The sequence below is a fragment of the Anas platyrhynchos genome, chromosome 1, assembly GCF_047663525.1.
Source record: "Anas platyrhynchos isolate ZD024472 breed Pekin duck chromosome 1, IASCAAS_PekinDuck_T2T, whole genome shotgun sequence".
Taxonomy (NCBI): domain Eukaryota; kingdom Metazoa; phylum Chordata; class Aves; order Anseriformes; family Anatidae; genus Anas; species Anas platyrhynchos.
This window is the reverse complement of record NC_092587.1, coordinates 370,450-387,832: the sequence shown is the minus strand read 5'-3', so window position 1 is coordinate 387,832 and position 17,383 is coordinate 370,450. Positions and strand designations below refer to the sequence as shown.

At 45.9% G+C, this 17,383-nt stretch overlaps 1 protein-coding gene across 3 annotated transcripts in view; it reads right to left on the bottom strand.

The window, feature by feature from the left end:
• SHANK3 (SH3 and multiple ankyrin repeat domains 3) overlaps nt 1–17,383 on the bottom strand; it is a 363,910-nt gene that overhangs the window by 312,705 nt on the left and 33,822 nt on the right. The window contains exon 1 of one of the 3 annotated variants that reach the window (XM_072035934.1): nt 3,988–4,090. The exons of the other annotated variants lie outside the window; for them this stretch is intronic. Coding sequence (XP_071892035.1) covers nt 3,988–4,014 — 27 coding nt within the window. The 5' untranslated portion in view covers nt 4,015–4,090. Of the gene's footprint in view, nt 1–3,987; nt 4,091–17,383 lie in introns of those variants that run through there. 3 annotated transcript variants of the gene reach the window in all.

The following is a 17,383-nucleotide window of genomic DNA, read 5'->3' as shown; positions in this document are numbered from 1 at the left end:
ATCTGGCATTAGTCCTTAGTTACCTGTAAAATTGTGCATTTGAATGAATTAAAACATAATTTATTTTGACAGGCTAACATCCTAAACCAGTATTTGTTAAAATAAGATTGTGGGGGGATCAGACTGCAGAAAGTGACAAGGCTTCATGTGTTCCCTAAATATGATACCCTTTAGCCACAACTAGAGACTGATACAGGGTCAGAAAGACCACTGGTTTGGCCTAGTGGAGCTTTTCAGTCTCTTATTTCATAGAATCGGAGAATATCCTGAGGTAGAGGGGATGCACAAAGATCATAGAGTCATGGAATCATAGAACAGCTTGGGTTGGAAGGGATCTTAAAGATCGTCTAGTTCCAACCCTGCTGCCATAGGCAGGGATGCCACCCACTAGATCAGGTTGGCCAAGGCCCCATCCAACCCGGCCTTGAACACCTCCAGGTATGGGGTGTGAGAAAAATCTCAATAATTTTCTTCAGACAGGACCTCTGTGAAGCTATTTTATTCGTGATTGCAATGGCGGGCGTCCTGCAAGCAGGAGCGCACAGTAAAGGTTTATCATAACTTTATATTCCTTATTACCCAACACCTGATTTCTGCCCTGTTTCCTCATTGGCTGAGTACTACAGGTCCACAATCTGCTTGACGCACTTCTATACCACATATGTACAATTTCATTTGACTGTTAATTTCTCCTTTTCCCTTTTTTCCTTCTTCTATCATGACTAGAGGGCCCATGATTTTTGTTTTTACTGACTTCATACTGCTCATCCTGTTTTTCTTAGCTATTCTCCTTATTCTGGGACAGTAGGACCTTCCCCTTATCTGCTTAACATACTCCCCACAGCTATGCTGCAAAATCACTTTTGAATATGCAAGGTTACTGGGAATTTCCACTGCAAAAACACCTTCTACTGCAAAAACACAATTTTGTTTCTCACATGGGGCATCCATAGCTGGGCAACCTGTTCCAGTGCCTCACTACCCTTCCAGTGAAGAATTTCTTCCTAATGTGTAAACTAAATCTGTCCTCTTTTAAAGACCATTCCCCCTTGTCTTATCATTATCTACCCAAGTAGAGTTCCTCTTCATCCTTTCTTTAAGACCCCATTAAGCACTGAAAGCACAATGAGGTCTCCTCAGAGCATTCTGTTCTTCAGGCTGAACATCCCCAGCTCTCTCAACCTTTCTTCATAAGAGGTGCTCCAGCCCTTGAAACAAAAACAAACTGAAGACCCCTTTCCCCCTTCTACTCTCTTCCACCTCTTCCCCCCAAGTGGCACAAGAAGACAGGGGAATGGGGGCTGCAGTCAGTCCAAAACACTTTGTCTCCGCCGCTCCTTTTCAGTCACCCTCTGCCCCTGCTCCATGTGGGGTCCTTCCCAAACTGATCCTGTGTTTTCCTGTGTGAAAACTGACCCCAGTTTTCACAGAAACGTCTCACAAGGTTTTGACCACTGCCTGTGCTGCTCACAGGTCTGGGATGGTCTGGGAAGGGGAAGCAAATTTTGAGGCAAGAATTAATGCACTCAGTGTGGCAAAACTGTGAGCTGACAGCAAAACCCAGCAGGAGGACCTCAAAGCCAAATGGCTCAAGAATAGTGCAGGTAAAAGTGCAGATGAGGACAGGCTCTGAGCTGACTCTCACCTGACTATGGCCAGCAGTCCTATGACCTCACCAGAGCACCACTCAGCAGGTGCCCAACAGAACAGCAGAGACCACTACCAAAGGAGCTGGAAGCACCATTGCATCGGAAGATCCACATCGTGCATACTGCACGCAGTCCTGGCTCCTGTTTCAGAAAGGCCACACCAGAAGTGGTCAAGGGTACCGACAAGGGAGGGAAAGATGATCACTGGCCTGGAGCAGCATCCAAATGAAGCTCAACTAAACAGACAAGAATCTTCAGTCTGGGAAAAAGAAGACTGAGAAGGAATATGAGAACACCAAAAGTGGCATGGAAAAGATAAACAGGTATTATTTCCTAGGGAATTGATGCAAACAACACAAGACAAGAAAACAGATAGGTAATCTTCATTAAACACACTTGTGCTGGTCCTTCAATGGCATGCTGCAGCGTTCTGGAAATTGACTCCAAGCTGGTCTCCCAGGTACCTCAACTCACACAATCATAACCAAAAATCAGCATGGCATGTCATCAGTTCTTTAGCTTAACCCAATCAGAACACCCTACCCAGATCTGACTCTAATTGCAACAGTTACTCTTGGTTTAGTTTAGGACCACTCTCTACTTTACTTGTTTTACAAAGATCTCAATGACCAGATCCACAGTTTCATGTGTGGCTTCTTTTTCTTCATACTTAAAACTCCAAGACTTTTGCACATACACCTTGTTAGTTACAACCGCATTGGTTCTGTTAACTTGCACTAACTTCCACACACCAACAGTAAAGTCTTACAAAACAAAACTCGTGAGAGTAATTAGAGAAACTGGCAGAGTCAAAGCTGGACTCAGAATGGCTATTTCTCTACAACCTGACACATGTTCACCTGTGGAGCCCTGCAGCAGGGAGTCACAGGCTTATGTCAGTGGAAGAGTCCTGAAAAAGCTGGCCCTGCTCAAGCAAAGTGACCTGTTAAAGGATGCACAGTGCTGGCCAGGCAAGTGCTGAGCATCTCCAAGGACAGAGATCCACATGGCTTCTCAAGGCTCCAGTCCACGTTCCACCTTCTTTGAGTGAAGGGCATTTCCTGACAGGGAAGGATGACATCTCTGGCTGTATCTTGGGCCTCTTGTCCCATCATGGCACTCCCAGAGGAGCCCAGCTCTGTCGCCTCTCCCCACCCTGTTAGGTACTCACAGATGGCAGTAAGGTCTCCTCTTCTCCCTGGTCTAAGAAAATTCCACCCTCAGCCTCTCCTCCTACCTCCTGCACCTCAGTCCTGAGCATCTCAGCGGCCTCCATGACACAAACCTGCTGGATTGTGTCAATGTCTGCCTGGGCTGGTGAGCCCAGCCTGGCCCCAGTATCTTGATCTCACCAGTACTGAGTGGAGAGGAGCCATCCCTGCCCACACCTGCTGGCTGCCATCAGCCATCACTACCCAGGATGAGCTCAGCCTTCACTGCCCGAGAGCACTGTCAGTGCTGGGTCTGAAGGCCCCTAGGGTCCCCTGGGCTTTCCTGCAAAGCCATTTGCTATCCAGTCACCCCATCTGGTCCTGTCCCATTCCATCCCCCAGGATTGCTGGAGGCCATAGTCAGGGCTTGGTGCTTGTCTCTGCCAGTCCTTGTGGCTATTCCTACAGCTGCTGGAGGCCCCTCTGAGGAGAAGCCTGCAAGCACTATAAGAGTTTAAAATATAATACTACAGTTTCCTGGAAGAGTAAAACTTGCATGCTGCCCACTTTGCTATGTTCCTTTTCAAATTATTAACACTGAACAAAATTTGAGGTATTTTCCTTACTGCCCCTCAGCACCCCACCAAACTCCTCTGAAGACAAGAATTCATCCTTTTTTTCTATGCTTTCCCAAGCCAATCTCTTCACTTGACATTCAGGGCACTACAACTCTTCTTTCTACGTGCAACTTCTAAAAACATTTCAGAGGTGTTTTCATCAAGATACTTTGAAATCTTGATAAATCCTCTCAGTCATCTCTCACATCCATTCTTTCTTATTAAAGAATGAAAATAGATTAAGGAGACATGAACTTCTAAAAATGCAATGGTTAAATCTTATCAGAAATTATTTTCCAGCTGTTCAATTTTCCTGTTTTCAATTAACTGTATAACTACTATACCACATATAAGTTTATTGGTCATTAACTTTCCACATTGAAGACATCCTTAGCAAAAGCTTTAGTGTCAACAAATCCTTCTTGCTAATCTCTTTTCCATGATTTAATAACTGTTTTGAGTGAAAATACACATTATTACTACCTACTCATCCGCTCCATACTTAAAATTCCTTCAATAATTACCTACTGTTTTGTTGTTTTTTTCTAATCAGTTTGCTTCAGCACTCACCTGCTGATCCATTCTTTTGTGAAACATCCCCAACACTTTACACTGTTGATTCAGTTTGTTTCTTCACTTCTTCTACTGACTCCTTGCCCAGCTCTGCCCTGAGCTCCAGATGCTCCAGAGGGACTGCACCTCTACAAAATGGTATAGGCGGTACTCAGGCTGGCACAGCCCCACTCTCTTCTGTTACAGAGATATCAGGTGCAGGGCTGCTGTGCCCAGGGTCCTGGTGCAGACCCCTGCAGTGGCTCTGCAGGGACCCTCACAAAACTCCCATGGCTGAACTGCACTTGTCAAAGGGTTGCCACCTCCAGCTGCCCTCCTGCCTCTTCGCAGGGAAGCATCCTGAGTGCCCTGTGAGCAGTGGCACTTATGGCAGCATCAGCTGGCAGGCAAGAGCTGATGCTGGAAGAGGCACGCTCCTCTACTCTATGGCTTTTAATTAAAAAAGAATAATGACAACGTTGATAAATTTATTAACCACTCCTCTGATGATCAATTCAGCCAGTATTTGTCCAACACACTGAGCATTGGCAGCCTCCCAACAGCAGCCCAAATGCTTGACTGTTCCCAGGCAACCGAGGCCTCGAGGTTCACAAATGGCAACTTCTACAATATTATCATGTTTGCAATAAAAATTCTGCCGTAGAAAGAAATTTCAAGTTGTCAAATAAACTGAAGTTAATAATAAGTTAAATAGTATTAGAAGGGCCTACATTGACTACCTTACTCCCATATTTTACACAGTTACAAAAAAATAGCATTTTTCTTCTATCAGCAACTGCAGAGTTCGCAGGCTCTGTATTTATATACTGGAGATTCCTTTGGACCTATAAGGAAATGTATATCATACTTCCCACAGAAAAAGAACCTGAGGCAGAATGCAATTACTTTGGTCACAATGGCTCAAAAAGTACAAAAAAATCCAAAGCAACCCAACAATTGAACGTATCGCTGAAACAGGAATTTGGGAATCATAGAATCACAGAATTGTCCAGGTTGGAAGAGACCTCAAGATCACCGAGTCCAACCTCTAACCTAACACTAACAAGTCCTCCACTAAACCATATCCCTAAGCTCTACATCTAAACGCCTTTTAAAGACCTCCAGGGATGGTGATTCCACCACTTCCCTGGGCAGCCTGTTTCAATGTCTAACAACCCTTTCGGTAAAGAAGTTTCTCCTAACATCCAACCTAAACCTTCCCTGGCACAACTTCAGCCCATTCCCCCTCGTCCTGTCACCGGGCACATGGGAGAACAGGCCAACCCCCACCTCTCTACAGCCTCCTTTAAGGTATCTGTAGAGAGCGATAAGGTCGCCCCTGAGCCTCCTTTTCTCCAGGCTGAACAAGCCCAGCTCCTTCAGCCGCTCCTCGTAGGACTTGTTCTCCAGGCCCCTCACCAGCTTCGTCGCCCTTCTCTGGACTCGCTCAAGCACCTCGATGTCCTTCTTGTAGCAAGGGGCCCAAAACTGAACACAGTACTCGAGGTGCGGCCTCACCAGAGCCGAGTACAGGGGGACGATCACCTCCCTAGCCCTGCTGGCCACACTGCTTCTTATACAAGCCAGGATGCCGTTGGCCTTCTTGGCCACCTGAGCACACTGCTGGCTCATATTCCTCCAACTATCAACCAATACTCATAGGTCCTTCTCTGCCTGGCAGCTCTCCAACCACTCATCTCCCAGCCTGTAGCTCTGCTTGGGGTTATTGTGCCCCAGGTGCAGGACCCGGCACTTGGCCTTGTTGAACTTCATACAGTTGGCCTCAGCAAGACTATAATATAGAAATTGCAACATCTGAGTGTTGAAGGGAGTCTTCTCAGCAACTTACTTAATTTACTGTTAAGTTTAGCATCTGTGCCTGAATCCGGAGGCCCTCAGCCTCCAGCAGCACTGAAGTGGCTCAGCTGAGCACTACATGGCAGTTTATAGAGCCTCCGTGCTTGCCCTGACATCCCTGGGACAGCTCACAGCACAATCTTGGTTCTGCTTTCCCCTTTTTTCCCTGCAACTACTTCACCTCCTTATACTGAAAATTAACAGCAGGACATTACTAAGGGAAAAGAAGGAAAAATGCAGTGCCTGTTTTGCTTAAGTAGGTACTGCTGCTCTCACAACCTCCCACCATGCATTTGCACTATGACCTCTACCCACGCATCAGTGGATGCTGCGCTCTCCCCTCTGGTACCCAGTCACCCACATGGGCTCCCCCCTCCTGACCCCATGCAGGGCACGTGGTCCAGCCCCAAGCACACGTGGCTGTTTGCGCCTGCGGCCTCCAGCACTGCTCCTTTCCCTGGCCCCCTGCATCGACAGCTCACCACTTGTTCTGCAAGTCAATTTTGTAAAGCAGTGATGTAACAAAGCATGACTTTCCATCAATAAACCAGTAAGAAGGAAGAGCCAATCAGAAGCAGGGAGTAGGATTTTGTTAGGTTAGCTGGCTGTTTAATTAATCAACCAAGCCATTAATGATGCCAATGACCTGTGAAAGTCAGGACACATTTAGGAATCAGTGGTCTACAGCAAAGCTGAGCTATAAGCCAAAGGCAGTTACAGACTGTTTTAATAAATCCAGTGTTATTAAAACCAGTATCAGGAAAAACACGACTTCTAACAGACTGACAGAAGTTTTCCTTATGTTGAGAATTATAAAATTCCTGGACCATGGAAATAGAGTAAATTGCACATTTTAGAAGCAGTGTTTAATATTCACCTATCTATTCTCTTTAATGAGCAGCAATAGGACCTGAGGGAATGGAGTCAAGCTGCGACAGGGGAGGTTCAGGCTGGATATCAGGAAGAGGTTCTTCACCAAGAGGGTGGTCCCGCACTGGAACAGACTCCCCAGGGATGCAGTCACGACACCAAGCCTGTTGGAGTTTAAGCCTTTGGACTGTGCTCTTAGTCATACGGGCTGAATTTTTGTGTAGACCTGTGTGGTGCCAGGAGTTAGACATGATGATCCTTGTGGGTCCTTTCCAACTCGGTATATTCTGTGATTTCTCAATTTTTTCTTGGATATGCCACTACCATACTGTTCTTCAGCCTTCAGCCAGTATAGCAACAACAATAAATAAGGTCAAAGACCTAAATAGAGGAAGGAGGTTAAATGGCATCTGGGGTCAATCAAACAACAAAGACATTAAAAGGAAATAAGACGTTGCTAATAATGATTGCATCCTAAATAAGCAGGAAGTATACCACAAAATGTGACATGTTTCCAGACAATGAGACTCAGCAAAGATTAATCCTGTTTTGTAAAACTCTACACACACATACTCAGTAGAAAAGAAAAACTATACAAGTTTCAATGCCTGATAATGATGTACACATGAGACAGAAAATTAGAAATACATTTGTCAGCAATAATGGGGAGGAGAGAAAACGAAATGTGGAACAATACCCTCTGTTAGATCATAGAAAAGGGAAGATGGATTATCCCCACCCAGCTCCAGCTCAGCTTAATTTGGAGCACCAGTTATAAATTGATCAGTGCCTCAACAAACAAGCATGAGCAGTGGGAAGAAACAAAATTTGGCTTGAGCTGCTGGAAATCACCCACAGTGATCTCAGGAGGAAACAAACAAACAAACCAAAAAACAGCCAATGTGAGTGGTCAGCTCAAGCCTGTGCAAGGCTAGTGCCGAGGCAAAAGCTTGAAGATAAAGCGCTGCCACAAATCCATGTATATAAACCCCTGGGAAACAACATCCACAGTAAGGATGCAGCTTCTTCATTCTCTGCACTGGCAGGTGGCTGCTCCTGGTGTAAGCCAATAGGCTGGTCCTACCCTGAGGTCAAAGTTTGTAACCACAGCACTGCAAAGGATCCATGGGGAGCACCTCTGCATGCCTCCATCACGCCTTACACTGTTACACTGGACAGCCAGGCTCCCCAGGACATTCCCATAGATGAGAGGTACAATAAGGTGTTCAAGGAAAGGTTGGACCTGGCTGTTAGGGACATGGTTTAGTGGGTGACATCGGTAGTAGGGTGATGGTTGGACCAAATGATCTTGAATGTCTTTTCCAACCCTAACGATTCTATGATTTTATGATAACCTGCCACACCCCAGTGGGCATAATCAAAGCGAAGGGTCATTTGCAGGTACCATGCTCCCCTCTCATCTGAGGGCAGGGGAGCAGGACACACCTCCCACTCTGCCCAAGTGGAAGGAGGTACTCAGAGCCTCAGCATGAAGCGAGGACAGAGGGGAGGGATGGAGGCCACCTCTAGACATGCGGCCCCATGCTGTCAGCAGGCACTGCTGTGCTATGGGGAAGTGGCTCCAGGACTGGGATCCAGCCCTTAGAGCTGAGCTTCCTGCTCTGTGCAAAGAAGGGAACATTCAGGGCTACTCCGATTTGTCTTGCCAGATGGTCTGGATGCCAAAGCATCTAATGCCCAAGTAGGTATCACAGAGCCCTTTTGCTCCCCATTTCCCAGCTTCATCTGTTTTGCTGTTCTTTCTGAAAAAAAGTACAACCTGGCATCCCTACTCCGGATGCACAAGGACAGACAGGGCCCTCCTGCAGGAGCTCTGCATGTGCCCAGAGTAAGCCCTAGAGGACCTAGATGGCTTCCTTCTGCAGCAACAATTGCATGGTGGCTATGGCAGCTGAGAACGCAGAAATCCCTCTCCAGAGACCAGCAAGCGTGGCACTGGCATCAGCCCATGGGCAGCCACAGGAAAGTTATCTGCAGCTCAAGCACGTGAACCCTTAAGGTCACCTTGGGCAGCTCAAGCCACGAGGGTTGAGCAGTGGGACAGCAGACCCTACCAATGTGCAAGGGCAGCTCAACGCCCAGCTCCAGCTTTTGGGATAAATGGGACAGAGGGGCTTTTCCAGGTTATCCCAGGAAAGGGTACAAGTTGGAAGGAGATCCAAACAGAGCGCCCTACACTTAATTCTCTCTGAGGTAAGTTGCATGCAGCTTGTTATGCTGGACCAGAGAACCCAGGTCAACTCCTTAGCCAGAAGTTGAATTGAGAAATGCAATGCATTCACTGCTGTACAAATTTCCCGGAGTAACATGGCACAGTGGCTAGTACCACACTAAAACCTCAAGCAGACAGTGGGTGATGAAAAAAAGACAGCATCAGAAAATACCACTATCTCAGCAGCCAGGGATAACAAAGTGTACTGTGATCTTCCATGTAAGCAAATAACCTGCTTTCTTGGAACATTTGAGTTGACTGGACTAAGAATAAATATCAGTGTGACAAGTTATGCTAGAAAAATGCTTACTGGATCCTTTAATTGTTATGGTTCTGGGATTTTGAGCCACATTGCAAAGGCATTACTTCGTACTACAACAGAATTAAATGCATTAAATGCATTAAATGCAGATGATGCATTAATTTTAGGACACTTTGGTATATAAAATAAAATAAAATAAAATAAAATAAAATAAAATAAAATAAAATAAAATAAAATAAAATAAAATAAATAATTTAGAAAACAGCTCATACTTATTAGTTAATCTGAAGTGATTGACAGAAGAAAAGATTAATAAAACAAATATTAAACACAACAATAACTTTAATGGATCACTACAGTGTTGTACACTCACTAAGATAAATAATTTATAGTTCTATTAGTAAAAGTAGAGCAATGTTCCCACACATCCTTTTTAATGCAAACTGTGGAAAAAGCAATATACTGAAATGTACCTTTAACCAGGAAAGAGAAATAGAAATAAGAAGAACATTTACAGGCTGGAAAATTTGTCTTTGCATGTGTTTATACAACACCTAGCATATCGACTCTCTAATCACAAATGAGACCCTGGCTATTACCATAAATAAGTATCAGCATCTCTAACAATTATGCATCCATAAGCCAGTATGACCAATTAGGGTTCTTGCAAAGCTACAGGAAAAATTAGTAGGGCCCCTTGGACTCAATTACCAGCAGCAAGTGCTTACTCTTCAGTTCCATATTTTATTCACTATCGGAGCAACAATCAGCTCTGTGTCTGTCCCATGGAAGCCCTTGGGATCACACCGGGCTCAGAATGAGCCCAGACCAGAGCACTTACACTGACTGTCTATAGGTCCCATCTCAAAGCAATGGAAAATCTCAAATCTTGCTTGACTCTTCACTAAGCACAAATGTGAGCCAGCAACAGGGACTAAAAGGCACCCAACAACTTGCATTTAACCCTGTTTTTCAGGGTTGTGGTGAGCCATCCTGTTTTCCTTCCTGGCAGAACTTCCTTAGTCCATAGCCCCAGGTGCTGGCAGGGTACTGACAGTGTAGTCCCAAAGCTGGGAAAAAACAACAAGAAAACCTTGAAGAAACTAGGGAGACCTGTAGCTTGTGTAGTCTTTTAGCTGAAAAAAAAAGAGACAGGTAGCCTGTCTCTTTTCTTAAATGAAAGATAAAATCTCAATTTGTGAATCCCTGAGAAGGGAATGCTGCTCTGAGGCAAAGCAAATCTGAGGCACTGTCCCTGGGTCTAACAGTATGTAATATCACATAATACCAAATCTTCACAAACTGCTAGGAAACTGAAAGCTAAACTGAAAACAATGCCAAAAACATTTTAATATGTAATTGCAAATTACAAGTTTATGGATTTATTTCCAGGGACTCTGAAAAAAGAAATGAGAGGGTGGGAGATGAAGCAGGAGAAGCTCATGTGTTCAGAGATGCTTTCTCCCAAACATGCTTCTGTTGGGATTCTCTTCAAGGAAACACTACTAAATGCAAGGTAACAATATCATTAGGTCCCACCATCAGTAAAGAATGGGTGTAGGACAAGCTCTGAAATTTTGTATACTTATAAGCTAACTGAGAAAAAATGGATAAATCAGATACTAAGTTTTCTGCATCAGAGGGTGCTCATGTAAGTAACTTGGAGGCAGAATACTGCTAGGCAGAAAACTTAGCTGACTGTATCTATAAGGAAAAAAAAAAACAGTAAATGCAAGATGCACTCTAAGTCTGTGCTCTGTTATTTCTTTTGTAACTGCACTGCTCCATTTGTAATTTAGGATTTAAGATTTTTGTCTCCTAGCATAAACCTCTGGTTCTAGCTCTGAGCTTGCTTCATATATGAAGCGGATTTGGATGAACAAAAACCACAGCATTCCTTAACAGATGAGAAATCTTCATAAACTACGTTGAGAACAAATCCTCCATGGTCTCTGCAAGCACAGCCTCCCAGGAGTTGGCAGTACTGGTTAAGGTTTGGAGAGCTCCTGCTCTTAAGCCATCCCATGGTTGCAGGGATGCAGAAGATGCTGTGGGACACCTTGGACCACTGAGGAATAACAGGCAGTTCACATGTCCTGGGCATGCATACAGGCACCATCCCGACACCACGGCTACAGCAAATGAACAAACTGGATTTTCACACTTACAGCTCACTCACAGCTGGAGCTCCACAGCTGTATGGCTAGAAGCCACAGTGAGGAAGAACATCTCCTAGAGCAATCCTACTCTTTTATGGACTGACAGTCCAGGTAAAAGCAAGAGATTCTCTCCTTTGCTAAATCATTTGACACAGCTAAGAAAAATGATGATGTTTCAGGCCCACCAGTCGCTCTTCAGGCTGGGAACGCTTTGTCCACTTTTTCTATATATTAACAGGTTTTTTCCCCATAAATGATTATTAACATGTTTAACAAAGGATAATGCTGCTTCACAACCCTCTTTTGTCTGTGACAATAAGGAGATAGTAGAGAAGTGGATCAAAGTTCTAGAAAAAGCCTGTGTTGCCATAAAAATATCTGGGACAAGGCACAATAAGAGCTGGAGAAAAAGCAGGAAACCCAATCTAGAACCAGCCTCTATGAGAGATTTGGTGAATCCAAATTTGAACATCTACAGATTTGCAATTATAACGTACTGCTGAACTCTGCCCATTGACAAAATCCCACCACTACAGCAGGAAGGACCTTCACCCAACTGACTTGCACAGTCTGTCCATCCGTACACCCTTGTACAACACTGAAAATATGCTAACTAAATGCATAAAACCTCGACAGATAGTCAGCATGGTGTTGGGCAACAAACTCATTTGTGTTGCTGTAGATGATATCATCCAATTCCTCCCTCTTAAAGCCTTTTTTGTTAACTTCTGCTGTGTTCAGTCCCCACATGACACAAAGAGAGAATTAATTTCAATTATGTTCCTTCAGCACCTGTGTGAATATGCATTTTAAGGTATATGATTCACAAACTCTAACCACAGCTTGAGAAATGCAGGGGACAGCAAGAAATCAATTTAGAACCAGAGGGAAGGTGTCGATAGCACGGTAGGGTGGTGGATTTGGAGCCAGCCTGCAGACAGAGTGCTGGCTGCATGCAGAGATCCCTGTCTTCCCCCAGAACCCTGGCAGAAAACACCTTAAGTCACCTCAACCACACCTGATAAAACTGTAGTCAGAAAATGAGCAGCATGCCCTAATGTGCTACACCAAATCTCTGGGAAATGTGGGCAACAAAGAGCTGTAACACCATGTACTTTATGAAATTTTTACTGTGTAAATTTATTATTACAATTCAATCAGGGCAGCAAGGGAGGGGATGAACAGCACAGAAGAAGCTGAGGTTGCACAGTGGGGTGAGCCAATCTGATAGGAGAGAGGGTGTCCCTGTGCTCCCTCCCATGGGTGCAGTGTTTGCAGATGGTGAGTGGGACCGGGGAACTGGTCCAAGGGCAGCAAACTCCAGTCCCCATTTGCTCTACACATATGCTCAGATGAACCTAGAAGGAATCCATTAGCAGATCCAGTCATCAACAGCCAACACCAAGCCATTAACAGAGGAAAACCCTAAGTATGAGAGCATATCAGGAAATTTTTCAGACGTGCTTTAAAAATTTAGGGATACTCTTGAGGTCCCCACAGGCACCATGCCAGTGCTGAGAGACAGAGCACGCTCAGGCATGCTGGCCAGAGGCAGCAGCAGCAGCAGAGACACAGCATGGCTCCAGCTTGTGACTGGGAGCACCAAGTCCTCCAGCACTGCTGCCACTGGGCACCACATTGCCACAGCAGGACAGAGCTGGGCTGCATGGAGGCGTACAGAGGGCTTGGTCAGGGGTTGCTGCTGCAGGAAGGAGAACAGACACGTGGGAAGGGGGCTGTGCTCCCTGCTGTGGGGCACTTCCCTGCGAGCCCCACGGCGTGGTGACAAATCCCTCCAGGCAGACACCCTTCCTCTGCTCGTACTGCCAGATGCGCACATTTTCCTTGCATGCAAATAGAAGTGGCAGAGGTTTGGGGAATGGTCTGCAGCATTGATCATTTTTACTATAATCTTCCAACAATTTGTGGGGTTTTTCTTCACCTAAGATTTCATATCCACTTTTCTTGGAAATGCTGACAAATAACTTTGGACATTCATTTAGAACTGAGCATCTTCAGCACACTGGGTGTCTGGTCACAATGCTTCTGGGAATAGGAACACAGCTCGACAGCTGGAGACAGCAGGAAGACTTTTTTGGGGCTGATCCACAAAGAACTATACATTAAAAATGAAGCTAATCTCAGAATTTTCCATCAACCCAGATTTTAATAAAAATAATCTCCCTTGGAGATAGCTGTAATATAAAGCTCCAATACCGCTTCTCATTCTGTGGCCCATGCTTTCTTACTAGCAACCGTGAATTATGGCTCAATTATGTTCACTTTGCCCTCTAAGCACAGGCAAGGAGAGAGGGAAGGCTGCCCTCTTGTCTTCTTTCCAAAAGTAGACAGTGCAAGCTTGTGCCTGTTCCTGAGTTCCTCATCACACGCCCAAGCAGGAGCATGCTCCCAGCGCAGGGTGCTCTGCAAGCACTTTACCTCTGAGGATCCATGAAATCTGCCCTGCGCTGCTTCCGATGTGAACAAACCCTCAGCTCCCAGCATGAAGCTGTGGCTGAACCTTCAAGCTGCAAAACCTCTGGCAACTACAAGTGTGCAACTGTTCAGGGGACAGAGCTCAGAAAAACAACAGAAATTCCTACTTTGACAGTTTAGTCCAAGCTAAATGTACCTGTTGTATCCTCAGTGACTTGCTTGCTCCAAGTTTTCCTTCATGCATTTCACTAGAATGTACATAGGCCCCATACCCTTCCAGCCCACTGGGTCTCCTTGCCTTGAGCCCCAGCCCCAGCAGCCCCACCACGCCTCCCAGCATCAGCCCATGGGCCATGGTAGCTGCTCCTTCTCCAGGCACATTCTGCCCAGAAAGCAAAGATACGGGAAAGGGAGCCAGCAAAGCAGCAGTTGCCAAACAGACCAAAGGCAGAGACATAGCAAGAAAGGAGTTTTTCTCTTGTTAAGCAGAAGAAGCAACAGTGAGAACATTTCTACCTCTGCCAGTGCAGCTGGTCTGTGAGCGGGGTGCAGCTCGTGCTGTGTCAAGCCCCTTGCTAAAACCTGTCCCAGCCCCTCAGGCTGCAGCGCTTGCACCTCCCCACCTCCAGCCTTGCTCCAGCAGCAAAGGCTTTCACAGCCTATCTGTGGGGAGCTGGGAAAGGAGTAGCCAGATAAATAATCTTGCCTTCCACAAAGCTATCTTTGGTGTTGGACAGGAATGGGGAGGAGCATCACCAAATTGTCCAAGGGTGTAGGAGACCCCAGAGTGATCCTAATATGCAAGAATGAAATCTCTCCAGTGTGAAACATCTCTACCATCACTGTTTCTTTGCCTCCGGGGAGGAGCTGTGACTCTTTGCCTCAGCTCTTGCACTGATGATGCTTAACACTGCTTTTGGCACCAGCTCTTTAATGGTGAAGGGCACATCCTAAACCTTCGGGTAAGGCAACCACTATTGACCCATTTTACAAAAAAGCTCTCTGATAGCTAAAGAGCATCAGTGAAGACAGGAATGAGATGTGGATGCCCAGTTCCAGTAAAACATTTCACCCATGCCCCAACATCCTCCCATGGTGAAATGGAATAAATGGGTGTCACAGTGACCAGTGATGCTCAGTACTAAGAGATCCAGTCACCTGCCTTGTCCTCTCCTCCTCATTGCTGTGCAGTAGTGGTATTGTTACACAAGGACTGCTAGTGCGTCAGCTCACAGCTGTGATGGGATGCCACCAGCACCATTCCCACCTGTAAGTCCCATTCTGACTGAAGGGAAGGACTCAGACTCAGAATGTAGGGTACAAGGTGGAGGCACATGTCTTGCTAGTAACTTCAGTGTTTAAACCGTTTCTGAACAATTCTGGGAGATGCAGTTAACTGGAGAGGAAGACTGGATCTGAGCAGCAGCCACTGGCATGGCAGAGATAGTTGGGGAGCACCAGGGATGCCACTGGCTCTGCTGAGCTGCCCTGCAAGCGATGGCACAAGGGCACCTTGTGCCTGTCCAGCTCTGCATGGCCCATATCCTTCTCCAGCCACTGCAGCAGAGGTTTGGACACCCATGGCACGGGGGCTGTCATAGGGGGAGCCAGCCCAGCTACCGCAGTGCCCACCAGCCCTCACCACACTTGCGCTAGCCAAGCCTGCCACTGAGGACAAAACACAGGATGAAGGCTTTGCACCACAGCCAGCTGGCTTCACAAGAGCAAGGGGCCTGCACTTACCCGGCCACACAGCCTGGCATGCCCCTTTGCTCCTAGAGAAGGCTCCCCTTTCCCCACTGCCCTCCATCAGGGCCATGAAATGTTTGCAGAACAGGATACAGGGAATGCTTACTGCTGCCCTGCTGATAGAAGGGCTGAGTTCGTAGCTCTAGTGAATGGATGCATATTTGCATGGCTTTCTTTAAATCAAGTTTCAAGAGTTTTATGCAAATAAATTGCATTTACTCAAAACAACTCATCAAATAATTCACCCACAGTGTCCCAAAGGGTGTTGCACAACGCTTGGCAGCTAAATTTCCCAGCCCCCAAAATAACCAACCACAGCCACAGACACAAAGCAGTGACCCAAAGCTCTCCTGCTTCAGGCAAAAGCCTCCCTCCACACACATAATAAAGTAAAGTAGATTGATTTAAGTCAAAGTGATCACCGATTTTAACCATGATAAATCAGCTGGCAGAAAATCTGGTTATAAATAAATGAGTCTGATGTTGTTCTGCATTTTGTCCTTAGCCATTTTCCTAAAGAAAAGCTGAGTCAGATCAATTCATAGCCATTACATTAGATTAATTTGCGATTTAATATAGACTTTACAACCAGAAGTGCTTCTTCCTAAGTAGATACACGGTAACTCTATGCATCTATTTAAGCAATTACAATGTAAAGTATACATTCCTTTTTTTTTTTTTTTTAATTTTATCCTAATATTTTAGAAAAGAGTGAGAAGCATTTTTCTTACTTAATAGAGGATGAGTAATTTTTTACTTGTGATTTAAATCAAAGTGGCCTATGGTAAAAACTGGCAATAAAATATTCATTTAGCATTTTAAAATATTTCTGAGTACTAACAAATTAAATAAGCTACCCTACACTACCTGTAGCGGATTCATTGGAAATGCCAGAAAGTAACCAAAATATCCCTTGCACTTACAAACAATGGCCATAAAAAGGGACTTTTATCTGTAGTTACTTAAATGAACTGTTTCTTCACATTCATCAAGATCTCAGTGCTGGTAGGTCTCACCCCCTTGAAAGGGACTTTTATTTCTGGATTAGAGGAAAAAAGCAAGTTCTCTGCTTGCTAAACCTCCACCTGGTTCCTCACTTTTGGACCTGCTCCCGTGTGAACTGATCCAGCTGCATGAGCCGGGAGGAATAAAACACGGTCACTGATTTATGGTTAAGGTTGGTTTAGTAAGTAAACTGGTTTCATACGCTCTGCTAAGGACTTCTCTGAGAACCCTCCTTTGATGTGCACTGGCTGACAGCCCTGTGGGTCGGGAACCTCGCCTGGGGACTGTCTAGCTGCAGCAGCCAGAGGAGATGAGCCACTGTCCCGCAGCCTGTCCCTGTGGGCAGGCGAAGTCTGGCTGCCGGCTTCCCTTGCAGCAGCACAGCCAGCAGTCCCCACTTCAGGCTCTGCTGACCCCATCCCAGGTCCACTTCTCCCCTTCCCATTACACCCAGGCACCACTGCACTGCACGTCCCATGGGCAAAGTAGGGGCGGCCCCACAGGACAGGGACCTGCACTCTGCCCTGCTCCCCGTGCAGGTTCCAAGGTCAGCTCCAGCAGCCCGGGCCAACGGGTTTAGTATTAACTACTAAACTGCAGCCTGAAGCACAGTGCTCTTGCTGAGGTATGCAACCCATATTAATGATTGTACAAGATCGGCCACCACCTGTCTGCTCCCCATTCCCCTTGGTGCCTGGGGAAACCTGGCACATCCCAAGGGAGCAGGTGGGCTCCTTGTCTCACACAAGCACTGCACTGGAAGATGTGCTGGCCAGCTGCGATGCCATAGCAAACCCCAAGCTACTCAGCATGGTATAACAGAACACTGGACAAAACCTTATG